This window comes from Hemiscyllium ocellatum, chromosome 25 (assembly GCF_020745735.1).
Source record: "Hemiscyllium ocellatum isolate sHemOce1 chromosome 25, sHemOce1.pat.X.cur, whole genome shotgun sequence".
In the NCBI taxonomy this organism is placed as follows: Eukaryota; Metazoa; Chordata; class Chondrichthyes; order Orectolobiformes; family Hemiscylliidae; genus Hemiscyllium; species Hemiscyllium ocellatum.
The window spans coordinates 23,632,704-23,652,721 of record NC_083425.1 but is presented as its reverse complement, the minus strand read 5'-3'; the positions used below and the strand labels follow the sequence as shown (position 1 = coordinate 23,652,721).

The 20,018-nt window shown below is 39.1% G+C and overlaps 1 protein-coding gene across 3 annotated transcripts in view; it reads right to left on the bottom strand.

Moving 5' to 3' along the window:
• slc38a10 (solute carrier family 38 member 10) overlaps positions 1-20,018 on the bottom strand; it is a 141,190-nt gene that overhangs the window by 86,040 nt on the left and 35,132 nt on the right. For all 3 annotated transcript variants that reach the window (XM_060844922.1, XM_060844923.1, XM_060844924.1), the window contains 2 exons: positions 19,062-19,173; positions 5,136-5,242 (listed from right to left, as the gene is read on the bottom strand). In XM_060844922.1, coding sequence (XP_060700905.1) covers positions 5,136-5,242; positions 19,062-19,173 — 219 coding nt within the window. The remainder of the gene's footprint in view (positions 1-5,135; positions 5,243-19,061; positions 19,174-20,018) is intronic.

The following is a 20,018-nucleotide window of genomic DNA, read 5'->3' as shown; positions in this document are numbered from 1 at the left end:
AAAATAACAATGAGTGTGAAAAGAATGGTATGAATTGATCTTACTTTACAGCATTGAATTAATATAATTTTTTCCTCATGGACATAAGATTCAATTTCAGAATAGATTTATTAGGGCAGGAAGAAAAAGAAGAACTCCAGTCCAGGATTCAGCTGTTTCCAAATTATTGTGACTGCTGGTCAAAGTCCATCATTTTTCTGTATCAGATAACGGCAATGTCCTTGATGCATCATATAATTTGGTGAGACATGCATAAGAACGTATCACCATGCTAAAGTGATTTCAAACTGGGAATTCCAAACAAATACAACTTCCATTTTTCCTCTTTTAAAACCGATCAAATGTTCTTTTTGGGACATACTTCATTTAGCCCACACCAAGAATAATCATATGCTGTGCAAAACTCAAGGGCCTAAGGAGTTGGCACACAATTAGCACAGAGAATGTAAGCAGCCAAACGCATGCAAACCTTTAGCACAATGGACTCTCAAATTTCTGCCATGGGTGCCTACCCACATTTTAGGGGTTTAAGTTAAAAGGCTTTCTAGAGACAACTTGGAATAATACTGACTCACCCCACGATAAAGTGTTAACGAGCCATCCTTCAAACATTTTTCCTCAATGGCATATAACTATGCTTAAATATTACAGTCACAGAGTCAGATGTACAGCACGGAAACAACCCTTCGGTCCAACTCATCCATGCCGACCAGATATCCTAACCTAATCTAGCCCCATTTGTCAGCACTTGGCCCATATCCCTCTATACCCTTCCAATTCATATACCCATCCAGGTGCCTTTTAAATGTTGTAATTGTACCAGCCTCCACCATTTCCTCTGGCAGCTCATTCTATACATGTACCACCTTCTGTGAAAACGTTGCCCCTTAGGTCTCTTTTATATCTTTCCCCTCTCACCTAAACCTATGCCCTCTAGTTCTGGACGCTCCCCACCCCAGGAAAACTGTCTATTTATCCTATCCATGTCCCTCATGATTTTATAAGCCTCTATAAAGGTCACCCGCAGCCTCCAACACTCCCGGGAAAACAGCCCCAGCCTATTTATCCTCTCCCTATAGCTCAAATCCTCCAATCCTGGCAACATCCTTGTACATCTTTTCTGAACCCTTTCAAGATTCACAGCATACTTCGGAGAGGAGGGAGACCAGAATTGCATGCAATATTCCAAAATATTCCATTGGCCTAACCAATGTCCTGTACAGCCGCAACATGACCTCCCAACTCCTGTACTCAATACTCTGACCAACAAAGGAAAGCATACAAAACACCTTCTTCACTATCCTATCTACCTGCAACTCAATTTCAAAGAACTATGAACCTGCACTCCAAGGTCTCTTTGTTTAGCTGCACTCCCTAGGACCTTACTATTAGTGTATAAGTCCTGCTCTGAATTGCTTTTCCAAAATGCAGCACCTTGCATTTATCAAACTCCATCTGCCACTTCTCAGCCCATTGGCCCATGTGATCAAGATCCTGTTGTAATGAGCTAACCTTCTTTGCTATTCCCTACACCTCCAATTTTGGTGTCATCTGCAAACTTACTAATTTTACCTCCCATGGTCACATTCAAATCATTTATATAAATGACCAAAAGCAGCGGACCCAGGATCAATCCTTGTGGCACACCACTAGTCTCACGCCTCCAGACTGAAAGGCAACCCTCCACTACCACCCTCTGTCTTCTACCTTCAAGTCAGTTGTGTATCCAAGTGGCGAGTTCCCCTCTATCCCGTGAGATCTAACCTTGCTAACAAGTCTCCCATGAGGAACCTTGTCAAATGCCTTAGTGACATCCATATACATCACATCTACTGCTCCATCCTCATCAATCCCCTTTGTTATTTCTTCAAAGAACTCAGTCAAGTTCATGAGACATGACCAAAATGCTATACAGCATCTAATTTGTCATCATCAGGCATGTTAACTAAGAACTAACTCAACCCCCAAACGACCTTTAATGTTTTTCATCCTCCTGCCTGCACACCATTTGTTGGTCATTTTATAATTGCTGTAGTGACCTTCAAGACTGCCTCTTATTTGTTGTGCGTGGGACATCATTGTATGCAAGTTGGCAATAACATTTTTCGACATAACAATGACTGCACTTTGAAAACAAAGCACTGGTGCAAAGCAAAAGACATTGCACTAATGGAAGTTCCTCCTTCCAATTTTTTCTCGTGTTGCTGCACAGTGGCTCCAGAAGCACGGATAGCTCTGCGTACTGCCAAATTCTTAGTCTTGATATCTGAACTTTGGCGAGAAAGTGAGGTCTGCAGATGCTGCAGATCAGAGCTGAAAATGTGTTGCTGGAAAAGAGCAGCAGGTCAGGCAGCATCCAAGGAACAGGAAATTCGACATTTCGGGCATAAGCCCTTCATCAGGAATGAGAAAAGTGTGTCTAGCAGGCTAAGATAAAAGGTAGGGGCTACCTTTTATCCTAGTCTGCTGGACAGACTTTCCTCATTCCTGATGAAGGGCTTATGCCCGAAACGTCGAATTTCCTGTTCCTTGGATGCTGCCTGACCTGCTGCGCTTTTCCATCTGAACTTTGGCATCAAGTTTGAAAAACTATTTAAATGTGTGAATAGCACAACAAGTTACACTGCTTCCATCAACAATTATCCACAGGCACTCGTAGCAGTGATCACAGAAAACTTGGCTAATCTTTCTATCTAAAGTAAAAGGTACTAGCATCAAATATAGCATTGCTACCTGTTCTACTTGAAATCAGTTGACTTGAGCAGATTGAGGATTAAATCTACCCTCCTTTGTTTCTATTTCTCATTTCGACTCTGAATAAACTAACAATTTGAGAGTGACATAGTGAACAGATGGAAGAGTTAGCAACAAAGTATGTTGGAGCCAGTCCAAGAGTGTACTGGAATACAAATTTGTCTTAAAAAAAGTACTTTATTTCACAAACAGTGACACATTAAAAGTATTAGTAAATTTGTATCTTATCTCATTGGATAAACTAATTGATTAGTAGTAGGCTTGCTTGACCAATGGCAAAAACTATGTGAACTGCTGTTGTCCCTGAACGTCTGTCATTGCAAACCTGTTGTCCAGATAGTCAAATTGTTCTACTCTTAGAAAAAAGCAAAAATGTCTTCAATTTAAACGTATGTACTAAGCAATAATCTGGTCACTAAGAAAATATAGCCAGCTGGCTTACTGTAAACTTTATTTAGACTGTATAACTTCAGTGACTAGGTCAAAGACAAAGACAGTCTTTTTTAAAATTTACTCTCGTTATAAAATTCCCACATGAACACACTAATAGGAGACATTTAAAAGAAAATACAAAGTGCTTTTACTATTTATGGTTGGTTTGGCCTCAGTTCAAGGAAACAACTTATTGAACATTTTTAAACATGTTTTAGCTTAATTAAAACAAAGGCTAAAATATTTTCATGTGGTTTTAAGTCCATAAGAAACTAAGTACCTTTGAAACATGTTTTGGAAAATGTACATTGTAATACCATATTACAGAAGTTAAATAAGTGCAAAAGTAAATAGGTAGAGAAGAATACAATTTACAAAGCACAAAAACAAGTTGCAACACTATTAGATTAGATTCCCTACAGCATGGAAACAGGCCCTTCGGCCCAATCAAAGGGTAACCCCCCAGACCCATCTCCCTTTGACTAATGCACCTAACACTATGGGCATTTGTACCATGGCCAATTCACCTGACCTGCACAACTTTGGACTGTGGGAGGAAACCGGAGCACCTGGAGGAAACCCACGCAGACACCGGGAGAATGTGCAAGCTCCACACAGTCACCCGAGGCTGGAATCGAACCTGGGACCCTGGTGCTGAGGCAGCAGTGCTAAATACTGAGCCACCATGCCAGCCAACTGTGAAGACCATCAGGCAAGATTTTCAGTCACTGAGGACAACTGGAGAATATCATTGAATATATCGCTTCAGTTCCAGTGAACTACTTAAATCATTTTCATTTTTATAGTTTGAGCTACCTTTAACCGATGTCAAGTACCCCAAATATTACCCCAATGAAGAGAAGATTAAAGTAAATTAACAACCCAAGATTAATTCTCTTCCTCCAACTCTACTTTGCAATTTAAATGTTATAAGACTGTTTTATTGTCACATGATTAAATGCAATGCATGTACTTTAAAGCTGTCAGTGAAATTCAGTCCTCATGACAACACAGCTGTATCATTTGGGACAACCAAAACAGATGCTTAGGAAAGAATTTCTGGTTGCAATTGCCCTAGGACAATTAAACTAGAAAAATTATGTACATATAAATCTGGTAAGACACTGATGTAATTCAATCTACTGCAAATAAAAGAATACCAGTTATCTTTCACTGCTATTCTGTCATCTTGACTAGAACTGCCTTTGGCAACTACCATTGAACTTACATAGCTTGACTGATAATAAAATTGAATATCAATTTTCCTAGTTCAAACTGTTTTTATATCCAGGTGTTCTCCAGCTCCTACCACAAAGGTAGCTGTGCTTCACAAAGTCTCTTTCAGACAAACTGGCAAAGCAGAGCAAATGACTGACTTTTGAAATTCTATTTCAACATCACTCCACAGAAGGGCATATTTGCAGTGGAGAGAAACTTTCAATTTCCACTTTGCTACTACTGCAGAACATTTAAGTGACGCGGACAAAAAGTGAGTTAGCTGCCACACAGAGATCACACAAAACACTAAGCAGATTGGGAAATCAACAGTGTACTACATGAATTACAGGGTTAACTGATTTTTAAAATTCTTTATTTGTCAATGTGAACTAGAGGCAATGGATTTTAAAAAATAAGGGAAATTAAATATTATTTGCTGTTTCTAAAGACTTGAAAACACGGAGGCAGCAGCTCAAGTGTGTAGACATGGAGTAACACATTCGAGCAATATTCACAATGTCAGTCAGGTACTTCATTTTTCCAATTGAATTTCAGAGCACTATTCAAGAGTACAGAACTGTGGGCGATATATTCTGACATATAACAAATGCACAAGATCCCCATTTTTAAATTATATTCCATAAAAGATCAGAAATAAAAAATTCACACAGTATGGATGAAAGGCAGAAGTAAAATGGCTTCTTGCTTATTTTAAGGATTAGTAAACTAACCTGTGAAATGAAACTATTCTTCTGGATTTTTCTGTAGATAAGTGCTGGGCAAACAAAACAGATGAGGCTCCCCATTGTAGCACCTGTCAATCCAAGGATTGTTTCCACTGACAAAAGGAGAAATAGTGTTAGACTTCAAAACTGGATCATCCTTTCCACTTTAAATGTACAAATGCAATAAATAGTTTGTCCTTTTATATTCACATACTCTTATGGAAATGAATAACTGATATGAACTGCAAATGAACAAAAAAATGCATCTCTCAGATGCACTCCGAGATCCAGCACACCCATATAGTGATCTCCGTAAGCCTGGATGTTTTCCTTTTTTTGACTGATCTGGAGAAATTACCCTGCTAATAAGCTTTAAAAAAATTGACAAACTCATTAGTGTTCTTATAGATAGGAAATATATCAATATTACCTGCATTGTACTCTTTACCATGTTAATATCAACTAGCATGCGAATGAAGCAATTGATCAATTAAGTTGTTGCCATTGACATTTAATTGGTAGAAAGTTATTAAGCCAAGCAATCAAAATGACTAAATGGCTTTTCTGAAATTTTCTGACATGGCATCTCCCACTAACCATTCCCTCTATTAATATAACACATCAATAATTTTCCACTACCTTTCACATGCACAATAGAACATACCAAAGATATATCAAGAAAGAACTTGAAAACAATAACAGCGACAATTTCAGAAACAAATCCAAATAGGACCATTTAACATTGCTGTATCAAATAATGTCAAGATATTTTACATTGCAAGTTGTCATAGAGATGTACAGCACGGAAACAGACCCTTCAGTCCAATTCATCCATGCCAAACAAACAGATATCCCAACCTAATCTTGTCCAACTTGCCAGCAGCTGGCCCATCAAAATTCTCCACTTTCAGAAAATCTAAGGTTGAAATAATGATTTACTACCATTTTATACCAGCTTCCATAAGTATGTGCAATTAGTTCAGAAAAACTAGTTAACTTGTCTGTGTGGAGTTTGCACATTCTCCCTCCGTGTCTGCGTGGGCTTCTTCCAGGTTCCTCTCAGTCCACAGATGTCATGTGAATTAGCTATGCTGAATTGCCCATAGTGTTAGGTACATTAGTCAGAGGGAAATGGGTCTGGGTGGGTTACTCTTCAGAGGGTCAGTGTGGACTTGTTGGGCCAAAGGGCCTGTTCCCACACTGTAGGAAATCTAATCATAATCAACTGGACTTGGGGCATTGGCAGTGCCACTTTTTAAGCTTAATACAACTTTCTCAAGTGGTGTCATGTCCATATACTGTGGCAAAGCACTGCTCAACTACTAATATGCTATACCTGCTTTCTACATGGAACAGCATCTCTTAAAACGCAACATTAATAAAGCACAGCCACTGTATGAAAGTGACGCATTAAATTCTCATATTAAACTTATCCTTACATCATTAAGTATTGTTGCCAAAATGTACTAAGGATTGTGCAAATCTATGAGCTGTGGATCTATTAGCTAGAAGCAGGCAAGCAGTTGCCCAAGTTGACTTCATCTAGGCTCCTGTGACCAACACAGAAAGAAAATGGTTTCATCATATGATAATGATGGTACCACGGTTTTGATTAAACAAACATTTTACAGAATATGAAGGATGAAGCTCTAGTCCAGAGTGCATTAGAACAAAGGCAGAGGTGGAGCTTTCAATAACAATGAGGAAGATATGCAGTGAACATAGGCTTTTTTTTGTAATGGATAGATTAAGGGTTTGGAACTTCAGCTTGCAGTTTACAGGACACTGAATTTCCAAGCAAGCTGTTTCAACCTGCGACTGCGATGGGTGGGGTGGAATGACAGGAAAAAAAAGGAACAGCTTCCATCTTCTGAATGTTTAATAGAAGAATGTGGTCATTTATCCAAGGATTGTTGGCATACAATGAAGGGTTGAAACAGACTGTGGAAAGTTAGAGTTAGTGTCATTGATAAAGTTGTAAAAGCTAATCACACCTCTGACTGTAATAGTAAAACTAACTTCACTACAGTCCCAGACGACCACGGATCTGCTCTCTTTATCAGAGAGGAATGACTGATGATGGTTTAATGCCAGGATGACTATGCTTCAGGAGGGGAGAGGTTGTGAAGGTGGAACCTTCATGGTAACTTCACCCACTGCAGGAATTGAACTCTCACTGTTGGTGTCACTCTGCATCACTAACCAAGTTTGTGGCTGATGCCAAAAAACAGCATGTAAATGTGCAATAAGATTAATTTTGGGGGCTCTATAGGAAGTGGTTAAATTTAAACCCACAATGCAGATTAGATCTACTTCAGTAGCCAACTGCCAGTGTTGATTAATTTATTACTCCTCAGTATTTGCCCGTGTGAACCTAAAACTTAACTTCAATACTGTCACTCAGCAGTTAAACAGTGCTAGAAAACAAGCCATCAAACATTACTCACATCCATGCAATAAAACCCAGTGCACCAAGTTCTTTCCACTATTGCAACTACCAGCAGGTGGTTACCAGTTTGGCCATTTAACATATTATCAGAGGTCAGGACTGAGTAAATAAGGGGAATAGCTGAAAAATGTGTTGCTGGAAAAGCGCAGCAGGTCAGGCAGCATCTGAGGAGCAGGAGAGTCAACGTTTTGGACATAAGCCCTTCTTCAGGAATGAGGAAGGTGTGCAAAGCAGGCCCCTCTCTTAAGTCCCTCCTCCCTACTTTTTACCTTAGCCTGCTTGGCACACCTTCCTCATTCCTGAAGAAGGGCTTATGCCCAAAACGTCGATTCTCCTGCTGCCTGACCTGCTACGCTTTTCCAGAAACACATTTTTCAACTGATTTCCAGCATCTACAGTCCTCACTTTCTGCTAAGTCAGGGGAATACACCGTTTTAAAGAGGACAACAACTTTGAGCTATGTGACACAATGCATCGTTCTGCTGAGGTGGCACTACATGCATTCTGCCCTCCCCTAAAGCCCCACAATTAACAACTGCAGTAAGCTAACACAAAATGTGGGCAAGTCCATAGATAGGTTCCAAACTCATTAGGCTTGTACTCACTCTGTACCCTGGACAAGTCATTATAAATCACTGAATTCAGTTCACCTATAGACTGAAACATGTCCATAGATTGTTTGCTCCCCTCAAGATTTTAGGGGGAGAGGAAGAGGAGGAAGAGGAAGAGGAAGAGGAGGAAGCAACAGAAAATTATATTCTCCATCTGCAACAAAATGAAATGAACTCATATTTTGTCATAAATTTAAAAATCCCTTACAAAGTGGCTGAGAGGTTGCTGAAATCTTAAATATGTCAACTTATACGAAACAAATCGAGAACAAGATGTTTTGTAACACATTTATAACTACAAAATCTATTCATACTTTTTCCAAACATTTTAAATCGTGAATTCTGCAATAATGCAAATTTATTGTAACATTTAGGTTATATAGCTAATCATATTCACACCTTAAAAATATGTCATGAACTTGACAAATTAAATTTCTAAGAGGAAGTCACCTACAGGTTTGAACACAACCTAATGAAGTCTTGAATTTATTGAGGTCACAAGTCAATGTTTACGGGTCAGTGTGTGAAACAGGAGCATCTCATGCATCACAATGAATCCCTGTGAGAAATAGCTGTCACAACAAATCTGTACAAGCAATGAAAATGGAAAATTATAGAGAAAAGGGAGAGAAAAATATCAGCAACTTGATGGTAGAATCTATATGATGATGTCCAGCTTCTGGGAGAGAGAAGCACTGTAGCAAGTCTACAAAAACGAGTGTTATGATGGATTTCTACAAGAAAACAAGACTATTACACTAAGTCACAGATATTACAGGGTAGATGTTGCAGGAAAGAGCAGCATCACATCAAGTTAATGTAAAAAGAACACTTAAGGCAAAGAAGGCAAATCACAGGGGTCTTCAGGAAAAAGAATGCTACAACTGTTCTGGTAAATTGTGCAGTGAATTTGAGAAGCAAAAAGGAAGAGAGTAACCGTGGAAACCAGCATGTTAGTATGATGAGAAATTGATACATATTGCAGAGAATTCTGAGAAGAGCATCAAACTGAATCATTACCAAGAATTTCAGAGCACTTTGCACTGAGTCAATGGGAAAAATGAACGCACATATGATTTGCTGGCAGAAAGGGGACTGTTATGACCATCTGTGGTAAGCTCTTTAAGCTTTCTTAAGACACAAGAAATTAGTGTCACTAACAATCACTGCAAACTGCACTTTTAGAACAGAAACACAAAATGGTCTGCTTCCAACCATCTACTGCACTTTTTGTTAGGCTTAAATTGAAAGATTGCCTTTGCAGAAGGGAGATTTAAATTGTGGCTCATCTTTTGACAGGGAGGAGAAAAGCAGCATTTATTTGTTCAAAATATCAGTTTCCCAGAAAGACTTAAAATGTGAGGGCTATTTTCGAAAAATTTCTGCAGTCTATGACGTGAATGGTACATAGAGCATTGGCAATATTGAGAATGTAGGTTTGTGGATTTTTAAAATTCACTCATGGGACACGTATCACTGCCCGGACAGCATTTACTACCCAATTCTAGTCGCCATTGAAAAGGTGATGATTAACTATCTTGTTGAACCACTGCAGTCGACCTGCTATGGGGTTGACCCTCAATGCACTTAGGAAGAACATTGCAGGACACTACCTGAGACACTCCTGCAGAGATGTCCTGAAGCTGAGAGGACTGACCTCCATCAACTATAACCATCTTCCTATGTGTCAGGTATAACTTCAACCAGTGGAGAGTTTGCCCAATAACCAGAGATTCCAGTTTTGTAAGGACTCCTTGATGCTATACTCAGTCAAACGTGATCTTGATGTTGAGGGCTGCCACTCTCATTTCACCTCTGAAATTTAGCTCTTTTGTCCATGTTTGAACCAAAGCTGTAAAGAGGCCAAGAATTAATTGAGGGGTCTTGGTGAAACCCAAACAGGGCATCATGGAGCAGGTTATTGCTGAGCAGGGGCTGCTTGATAGCACTGTTGATGACACCTTTGATCACTTTACTGATGACAGTGTATGGAGTGGCAATTGGCCGGATTAGGTTTTTTTGGCTTTTTGTGTACAGGACATACCTGGGCAACTTTCCACATTGTTGAGTAGATGCCAGTATTGTAGCTGTACTGGAAGAGCTTAGCTAGGGGAGCGTCAAGTTCTGGAACACTAATCTTCAGCACTATTGCCAGAATGTTGACAAGACCCGTAGCCTTTGCAGCATCCAGTGCCTCCAACCATTTCTTGGTAGCACATGGAGTGATTAGAATTATCTGAAAACTAATCTGCGATGCTGGGGACCACTGCAAGAGGTCAAGGTAGATCACCCTCTTAGCACCTGTGGCTGAAAACTTGCAAATGCTTCAGCCTCATCTTTTGCGTTGATGTGTTGGGGAAAGGCATATTTGTGGAGCCTCCACCTCCTCCAGCGAGTGGTTTAATTGTTCATCATCATTCACAAGTAGATGCCGCAGTATTGCAGAGATAACATCTGATCCTTCGGACTCACTTAACTGTGCCTGTCATTTGGTTATGCTGTTTGACATGCAAATAACCCTGTTGGGTAGCTTTGCCAAGTTGATACCTCATTTTTAGGTCCTGCATCCTCCCTTGTACCAGGATTGATATGCCATGATACGAGGTTACAGATTGTGCTGCAGTACAATTCTGCTGCTTTTGATGGCCCGTAGCAGCTCATGAATATCCAGTTTTAAGTTGCCAAATCTGTCCTAAATCTTTCCCATTTAGCACAGTTATACTGCCACAAAACAAAGAAGAACATTGCCAATGCGAAAGCAGGACTCTGTCTCCACAAGGACTATGCAATTTCCACTCTTACCGACACCGTCATGGACAGATGTATCTGCAACCAGCAATATGGTAAGATATCAGTAGATTTTAATTCCAGATTTGTTTTTACTGAATTCAAATTCACCATCTACTGTGGTGGGATTTGAACCTGAATCTCAAGCATTAGCTGAGGTTCTGGATTAAAGGTTTCACAATAATAGATCTCCCCATATGACAGCAGTCAAGCGAGTTGCTTTGTCCAAGCTCGAGTATTGTTGGAACTGCAGTCATCCAGGCAAGTGGGGAGTATTCTATCAGTTTTATGACTTGTGCCTTGCTTTGAGGAGTCAAGTGGTGACATTCTAAGCAGGCTTCCTTGATGTTTGACCTGAAACATGAGATGTCATAGGCTCCAGAGTCAATATTGAGGACTCCCAGCCAGTTCCCTTCGGACTGTATACCAATATGCTATCTCTGCTGGCTTTGTCCTACTTGTGGGATAGAATACCCAGGGATGGAGATGGTGCTGCCTGGTTTGTAAAGTATAATTCTCTGTATGGAATTGATTATGACAGGCATGTTTAACTAGTCTGAAAGAGCTCCTCCAATTTTGACACGAGTCCTCAGGTTGTTGGCGAAAACAACACTACAGCGTTGATATATCTGAGATTGCTTAAAAAGAATAACAAGTGGCATTGAAAGGTACAGGAAAGATGTTGTGAAACTTGAAAGGATTTAGAAAAGATTTACAAGAATGTGGCCAGGATTGGAGACTTTGAGCTTTAGGGAGAGACTGAATAGGCTGGGCTGAGGGTTGACCTTATACAGGTTTGAAATATCATGAGGGGCACAGATAGGGTAAATAGGCAAGGTCTTTTCACGGAGTTTGGGGAGGCCAGAACTAGACCGATGGGGCAACTTTTTCACATAAAGAGTGGTGCATGCTTAGAATGAGTTGCCTGGGGAAGTGGAGAAGGCCGGATGGGTATATGAATAGGAAGACTTTAGAAGGATATGGGCCAAGTGCTGGCAAATGACTCAAAATTCTTTAAGGAGATCTATGAACAAGTTGGACCAAAGGGTTTGTTTCTGTGTTGTACATCTCTATGACTCTAAGGGCTAGGCAAGTATTCATTCAGTAGCTCTTAAATTTCAGGAAGACAGTTTTCAAAAGAACTCCAGGCTGTATTAGATAAATTACATATGTGTGCTACAAACTGATATTTTAGGAATACAAGACTGAGGCAGTGGCAGCCATTTGAACCTTCAAGACTGCTTCCACATTCAATGGCATCTTTGCTGATCTAGACGTGGTCGTAACTCCACTTTCCTATCTGTCCCCAAAATTGTCAAATGCCTTTCCTAACAAAAGATATCAAATTTATTCTACAGCACTTTGATGACTCACGTTGTACTGCTTTATCGGAAAGATAACCAACAAACCAATCTAAAAGTTTCTCCCATCTCTAACTTAAAAAGGAAGCCTCTTATTCCTAAACCACGTCTCCTAGTTCAAAACGCTCCCATAAAAGGAAACATTCTCTTAGCATTCACTGTCAAGGTCTTATGTTTAAATGAGATCACCGCTCATTCTTCTAAACTCCAATGGGTTCAGGACCAATCTGTTCAACATATGATAAGCTTTTCCTTCCAGGAATGATCAATTAGCCTTTTTTAAAAAAAGATAGAGTTCATAATTGCATGAAACATTCCAGATCCAAGCCCTACACTGCTCCAGTCAGGCTTCCTGACTTCAATATACCACCTCCAGCAACAAATGTCAATATTCCATTTATTTTGCTCATCATTTGCCATATCTGCATCCCAACTTCTTCTGACCTATGCACCACAACCACCAGACTCTTCAACTCCTCTTCACAACTTACTTTCATATCCATTTTGGTGTACATAGCAAATGTTGGTCTCTTTATCCAAGTCAATAACTGGAGGTCCTAAGATTCCTGTGACACTCCAGAGCTACAGCTTCTCAAACCTGAAAATGACCCAATTATCTCTGCTCCAAGTTGACAATGTAATCCTTATTTTATGCTAATATATTACTCTTGCACCATGTGCTCTTATCTCATGTAGCATCCTTTCAAATGGAACCTCATGAAATGTCTTCAGAAAATAAGTAAGGCACAGGTGAAGTTGCCCCTTTATTCATCGTGCCTGTTGCTTCAAGAACTACATGGTAGATAAATAGAACATCTTTCACAAAGCCATATCAACTCTGCCCGATTCTTGAGTATCCTCCTATAACCTCCTTAATAATGGATTCTAGTAATTTCCTTAAAAATCTACAGATTACACATCAATAGTAATATTCTAACTGGCAATAGGAAACCTGTATAAGAGAATATAACAGCTTTGTTCTAAGGGACACCCCTTCAATCAAAACTATTGAATTCAATTGGACACAAATAGCTACACTGTGCTGATGTCACAAGGTAATTCAAACAGTCAATGCTGTTGGTCTCGCCCAAGCATCAAAGAATCAGGCAGCATCCATGGTTTGATTTGGCATGTTTCTATTTTCAGACTATACATCTTTGAAATATTTGTAGCTTTGTTTCTGCATTAATGGCATTTTATAAATGCAAGTTAAAGATTTGTAATAAAACATTCTAACTACAACATAAACCATAAGGACTATGGTAGCAATGGAGATGTGCTACACTGTCAGAGGTACTGCACAGCGAGACTTTGAATCAAGGCTTGTCTGTTCGGTCCAGTGGACACAAACTATCCCATTGGATTCAAGGGGAAACAGGTGAGATTCTATTCACCCTTCAACTTCTATGTCTTAAGCATGAAATGTTATTGAAGTATCCTTTCAACAACTAACCAGAGTTTTTTTACAATAGCTTAGTGAGAGATCATGACATAGGTTCACATGCCAAGATTATACAATCACCGATTAATATAATCAGAGAGTGTGCATAGCTTGAAGCTTTTGGAAAATAAATCTGACTGGGTGAATATGCCTCAGTGATTGGCTGTATGATTTGCTGTCAAGTTGAGTCTGCAGCAACGATTCATAGAAATTCATTGGATGACTACTTTTCTCGAACTAGAAAGCTACTTATTACATGCTGCTTATACCACTGATCAAATGAGGCGCAACCACTTCCACTACCCATTTGAAGGGAATCAGAGTCCCTACAGTGTGAATGCAGCTGCTATTTTCAGTCCAATTTTCTCCCAGACGTACAGGTTTGTCGAGGGATCAGAAAGTATCTGCATCAACTAACTCAAATCAGCTTTTAGGAGTGGTACTCAAACCTACAACATTGATGATTGCTAATTTATCAACAGTGATCCTTAACATGTCATTCCAGTTGTTGTTTGGGGACAGCGGAGAAATACATCTTCCATAATACATACTATGAATTTATCATATTGCATAAATTTGGCAGAAGGGATGAAAGTCCTCAAGCCAAAAGTATTCCCAGCCCTTTTGTCTCAAACTTTCAAATTTAAGAGAACATAACAGTTTTATTCTACGGGACACCCCTTCAAACAAAACTACTGAATGCAATGGAACACAAAATAGCTAAACTGTGCTGATGTCACAAGGCAATTCAAGCAGTCAATGTTGAGGTAGTTGGCTGCTTGGTCCCTCCCAAGCATACAGAATCAGGCAGCATCCAGGGAGAGAGAAAAGAAAGTTAATATTTCTGGTTGATGGCCTTTCATCAGAACATTTCTGATGATTTGAAAAATTAATTTGGTTTCTGTCTCCACAGTTGATGTCAGACCTGTGGAGTATTTCCAAAATTTTCTGGCTTTATATCATATTTCTAGCATCCACATATTTTACTAGTATGCCTTCAAGGAAGCTTATTTTAGAGGCCAAATAAAAAACAAGGAGAAAACACCAGAATAAGACTTAAAAATGTGATATTGGCTCCACAAACATGAACTATGCTCATTATTAGTTCAGAAGTAAAATGGGTGATAGATTTGGAAAACAACCAGCTATAAATTTTAGTTTACAAATGGGTTACAAAATGAGATTAATAGCCAGAATCAATCTGCCCCTAATTTTTAAAAGCTTTCTTTTTGATAACTACTGATGACACCACAGAAAAATGTTGCAATTTCTCCTTTAAGTCTTGCATTATTGAGCCAAAAATCAGTCACATTCGACACGATACCAGAGTTTATACCATTAGTTTATCCAGTTTTCACTTCTAGAATTTTTCAGAAATTACTGCAAAGTTCCTCTTGCTAAGCTGCAAAATGTAGGTCTAATGCTGGAGAGAAATGTTACTGACCACAGTAGTGAAGTACAGGTACAGTCCTTTATTGGAAATTCTGAAATCCGAAAAGCTCCGAAATATGAAATTTTTTCGTGGAATGTCATTTTGGTGTACAAACAGGTAACCCAACTCCACACCCACTCGAACTATGTCACTCAGATGTGACAGGGTGGCATGGCCCAGCACTGGCAGGCATCAATTGTGTCTTAGTGTTCGTAATATTCACATGCGTCTGTTGTTAGGTAATTTTTTTAATTTCACTGAAAAGGTAATTTATTCCAAAATCTGAAATATGCTGAATTTGAAAAAAAGTGACCCCAAGGATTTCGGATAAAGGATTGTGTATCTGTATTATAGAGAAGACAACCTGGTTAAAATGACATAATTGCAATCAATGTGAAATTCTGACTAAATGGATTTTTTTTCTGTTTAGTTTTAATAGTACTGATATTCTTACCAGAAAAAAATCAGATACCTGACTACAATCTGGTTTGGCAGATTATTTTGAACTTTTTTGGTTTTAACCAGGTGATCTCTCAGAAACAAAATGCAATGATGCATATTTAGTATTAACAATAAAACAGAAGTTTATTGTGCAGAAGAAATGAAAATAAAATAAGCCAAACTATCTTTTTGTGTATTTTTGTTAGTGGACTAAAATAGACAAAGACTTTAAAAACAAGTTAGTGGAACGCATTGAAAGTGGTATTTTCCCAGTTGCTTTGTTCAAATAGTGGCGATGGTTGGTTGGCAGATGGGACTAGCAACAGGGTGTCAACACAATGAGAGATTCAGCCGGCAATAAGTAGCTGTTTGATTTGGAGTGGTTAACTTGTTGTTGTTGATAAAAAAAATCAGTCTGCCAACAACTATGACTCCAGGGTAGACGAACAACTTGTGTATAGGAATTACACTGCTAGAAGCCTTTGGCTTCCAAAATAGGAGGCAGTGTTCCTCTCCCTGCAGTCGGGAAATATTAAAGCCTGAATTCTGGTCTGTATTTTCTAGGTTTAAAAGACTGCTAAAATTGGAGTGTGTGTACACTTTGACAAATCTCTAACTTTTGAGGGGGCTCTGGGAACAGTAGGACTTTATTTCCACCATGCTACACCAGTGAGATGTGACAATTTACAAATAACACAAGTTCAAAGATTTTGAAAGATGCAGTAAACTACAACCCCAATAACTCCAAAGGCACGTCTTTACAGGATTCAAATCATCAGAGAATAATCAGCATGTGACTTAACAGATATTTCAATTCCCAATCACAAGAATCGATAGCCTTTGCCATAAGCCTTCATACAACTGAGCATTCGTATCCTATCCGACCATGTCTGTCTATAGTCGTGAGCATAGACTTTGCCAATTTCAAACCACCTCTTCAGGACTTCAACCAACCCTTGGGACTGTTTTATGCATTCTGCTTCTGCCAAGAAGTCCGCAAACCTAACAAAAATCCAAAAGCTTTTTCCAATCTGAGTTACACTCTCAAGTCAGAAGAAAAAAAAGTCTGACCTTCTTAACTTAACTCTTAATGCACAACAGTTTATTTTGTTCCGGTACAAACTCTCACAAAGTAAACAAATTCCCATGAGCCTTCAACAACTCTCTTTGATGGCTTTAAAAGAAATCACCATGACTATAGAAATAAATGAAAGTTAATCATTAAACCCCTTCAGACATGGACCAAAATTCACATATCACTAGCTCAAATCATATCATTTTAGCTTGGAAGTTACAGGTAAATCACAGTATAATATACAAGGTTTTTTAGTGCGATCATGAAAAATACATGATTCATTAACTGTACTGCATTTTGCTCATCACTACAATTAAGTTAGGTTTTAGTATAAAACACGTACAAAGCAATGAATTTGTCAAGAGTAGCCATCTATATGAAAATGCTTTCAAATTAATATTGCCATCCAGCACATTTCAACCATTGCAAAGTATAAAGAAAATAATTTCTGAAGTATCGTCTTATAATTCAAGGTCTGTTAATAAAATCAAGACCTTTAATCTGAAAGTTTACATTGAGACTTCACAGAATAATCATACAAGACTACAAGCAGTGCATTTGCAATCTTATGAAAGTAATGGATTAATAATAGAGAAAGTACTAGAGACATACAAGATAAGATAATCAGAGAGTTAGATAGAGTGGACAGGGAGAGCCTTTTTCCAAGTACGGGAATGGCAAACACGAGGGGATACAACTTTAAAGTGAGGGGAGATAGGTATAAAACAGATGTCAGAGGTAGTTTCTTTACTCAGAGAGTAGTAAGAGTATGGAATGCTTTGCCTGCAGCAGTAGTAGATTCGCCAAGTTTAAGCGCATTTAAGTCGTCATTGGACAGGCATATGAATGTACATGGAATAGTGTAGGTGGGATGGGCTTCAGATTAGTATGACAGTGTGGCGCAACATCGAGGGCCGAAGGGCCTGCACTGCGCTGTAATGTTCTATGATAAGTAAGTGATCAAACTGTAGCAAATAGATGTCAATATAGGTGAGAGGTTGCCCATGCTAGATAAATAATGTAACTTAAAAAGTCAATTTTAAAATCAGAGCAGATCCAAAGAGATTAAAAGCTAATTAAATACTGGTTTTCATCATCGAATCCCTCGTGCTGAGGCAGGCCATTTGGCCCAACGAATCCACATCAATCCTCCAAAAAGCAGCCTAATCAGACCCACCCATATCATCGTAACCTTGCACTTTCCACGGCCAACCGTGCATATCCCTGGACACTATAGGTAATTTAGCATTGCCAATCCACCTACCTTGTACATCTTTAGATTGGGGTAAGAAACTGGAGCACCTGGAGGAAACCATTGGAGACACTGGGAGAATGTGCAAACTCCACACAGTGTGTTGCCCAAGAGTGGAATCGAATCTAGGTCCCCAGCGCTATGAGGAAGCAGTGCTGACCCCTGAGCCATCATGTCACCATGATATTTAAAGGAATGAAATACAAAGGACGGAATTATTATTTATAGGTGTACAAAGCCCTTGGTTACAGGAATGCTCGGGGTGGGGGGGGGGTTGCACGTCGGCTAAGTTTAACAGAATACTCAACTGGGGTCTAAGGGTTAAGTTACTTGGACAGACAGCACAAAGTAGGGGTATGGGCCTTGGGAGTTAGATGAGTATGGGATGATTTGATTGAAGTTTTCAAATTAATTAAGGGAAACATTCCTGTTGGTTGGGATGTCTCAGATTATGTCATAGTCTACAAGTTAGAGCCAGACTTTTCAGTAATACAGGGAATACGTCTACCTGAAAAAGGAGAGAGAAGTTTGGAACTCCCTTTGCAAAATGCAAATGATGCCCAATCAATTGTTGCACTTAAAATGAGACTGAAAAATTATTTACTTTAATTATTAAGAATTATGGGACAAAAGCAGGTATATGGAGTTAGGTTACAGATTAACCACGATCTTATCAAATAACAAAACAGACTCAAAGGGCTGCCTCAAATGGACCACTGATGCTCCAAGAATTGTGTGTCTGTAAACTCAACTGAAGATATGCATTTATAGTCTCATGTGTTTTCTGGAAAATTCAGGCCTCAAAATGCATGACTATGAAAAACATTTTGCAAGATGGACATTACTATATTCAGGTAGTGCAAAATTACCAGGATCTTGCCCAATAAAATCCAGACTGAAGTCGCTGCTGATGAGCCTGTTGAAAACTATTTCAGCTGCCATTCCAAATAATTTAGAAAAAGGGCAGTTGGAAAAGTATGCGCTGCCACTGCCTGCAGTCCAGAGAGTGTATGTTTTCTTTCGCCAAAGCACAATATTTTTGCATTAACAAAATAAGACTCATTAAATGTGAAGCAATCTTACCATTAGGAATCAGAATTCCACCTAACATGGTGCCAAACACTATTCCAGCTGTAATAAGTTTAAAACGTAAGGGTGGCATATATCCTCCTGCAGCAAAGGTACCGTCCTTCTGCTGAAATCAAGAGGGTGGAGGAAGTTGGTAAATTGCTCAATATCTTCAATTAAGAAAACATGAAAATCTAGCTAAGTGGGATAAAATGAGAATTCAATTGTGAAATCAAATCTCATCACTATTTAGATGGGCCATAACCTCCACTATTCTAACTAAAATACACTTGATTGGTAAGGACATTATGCTCGATCACAGTTGTGCACCACCTACCAAACACACTATTGACTTTCTCAGGGTCATATATAAGGTTACCATCAAGAGCCATGAATATTCATCCTACTGAATTGCTTTTACTAAGTAAGCCTGCAGTTGACATTAGCTTAACATTGACAAAGGATTTCACTTCTCAAATAGGATTGAGTTTTCTAAATTTCTCAACTTGCAGATATTTGTAAAGTAGGAAACATTAGTATACTTCAGAAGATAGTGGCCCAGAAATACTAATGGCCAGACAGTCATTTCTGCAATGTTCGCTGGAGTTGCGCATGAGGGCCATGTGAAAATTCCAACACAGCTGACTCTAAAAGAAATTGCCCTAGAAATGGCCCTACATCCCAAGCCTTCAAAAAAATCTCCTTAAAGTCAAAATTCAGTAAGTTCCAAATTCAGTGAAGCTTAATAGTTATCCAGGAAAGATTAGAGGATTAGACAACAACTGTAATACTGGTTAACTATTAAACTAATCCCCAAATGCAACACTGACCCTTCTACTAAATTCAACACCCTCCACCACACTGAGAACCCCAATCCAAATCCCTGCTCTCTGATCTGATTTTCTGCACCACTGCCACAACCCCAGTGGAACCATAGCTCCCTCCCAACACCAACCCCCGAACAGAAAGTCA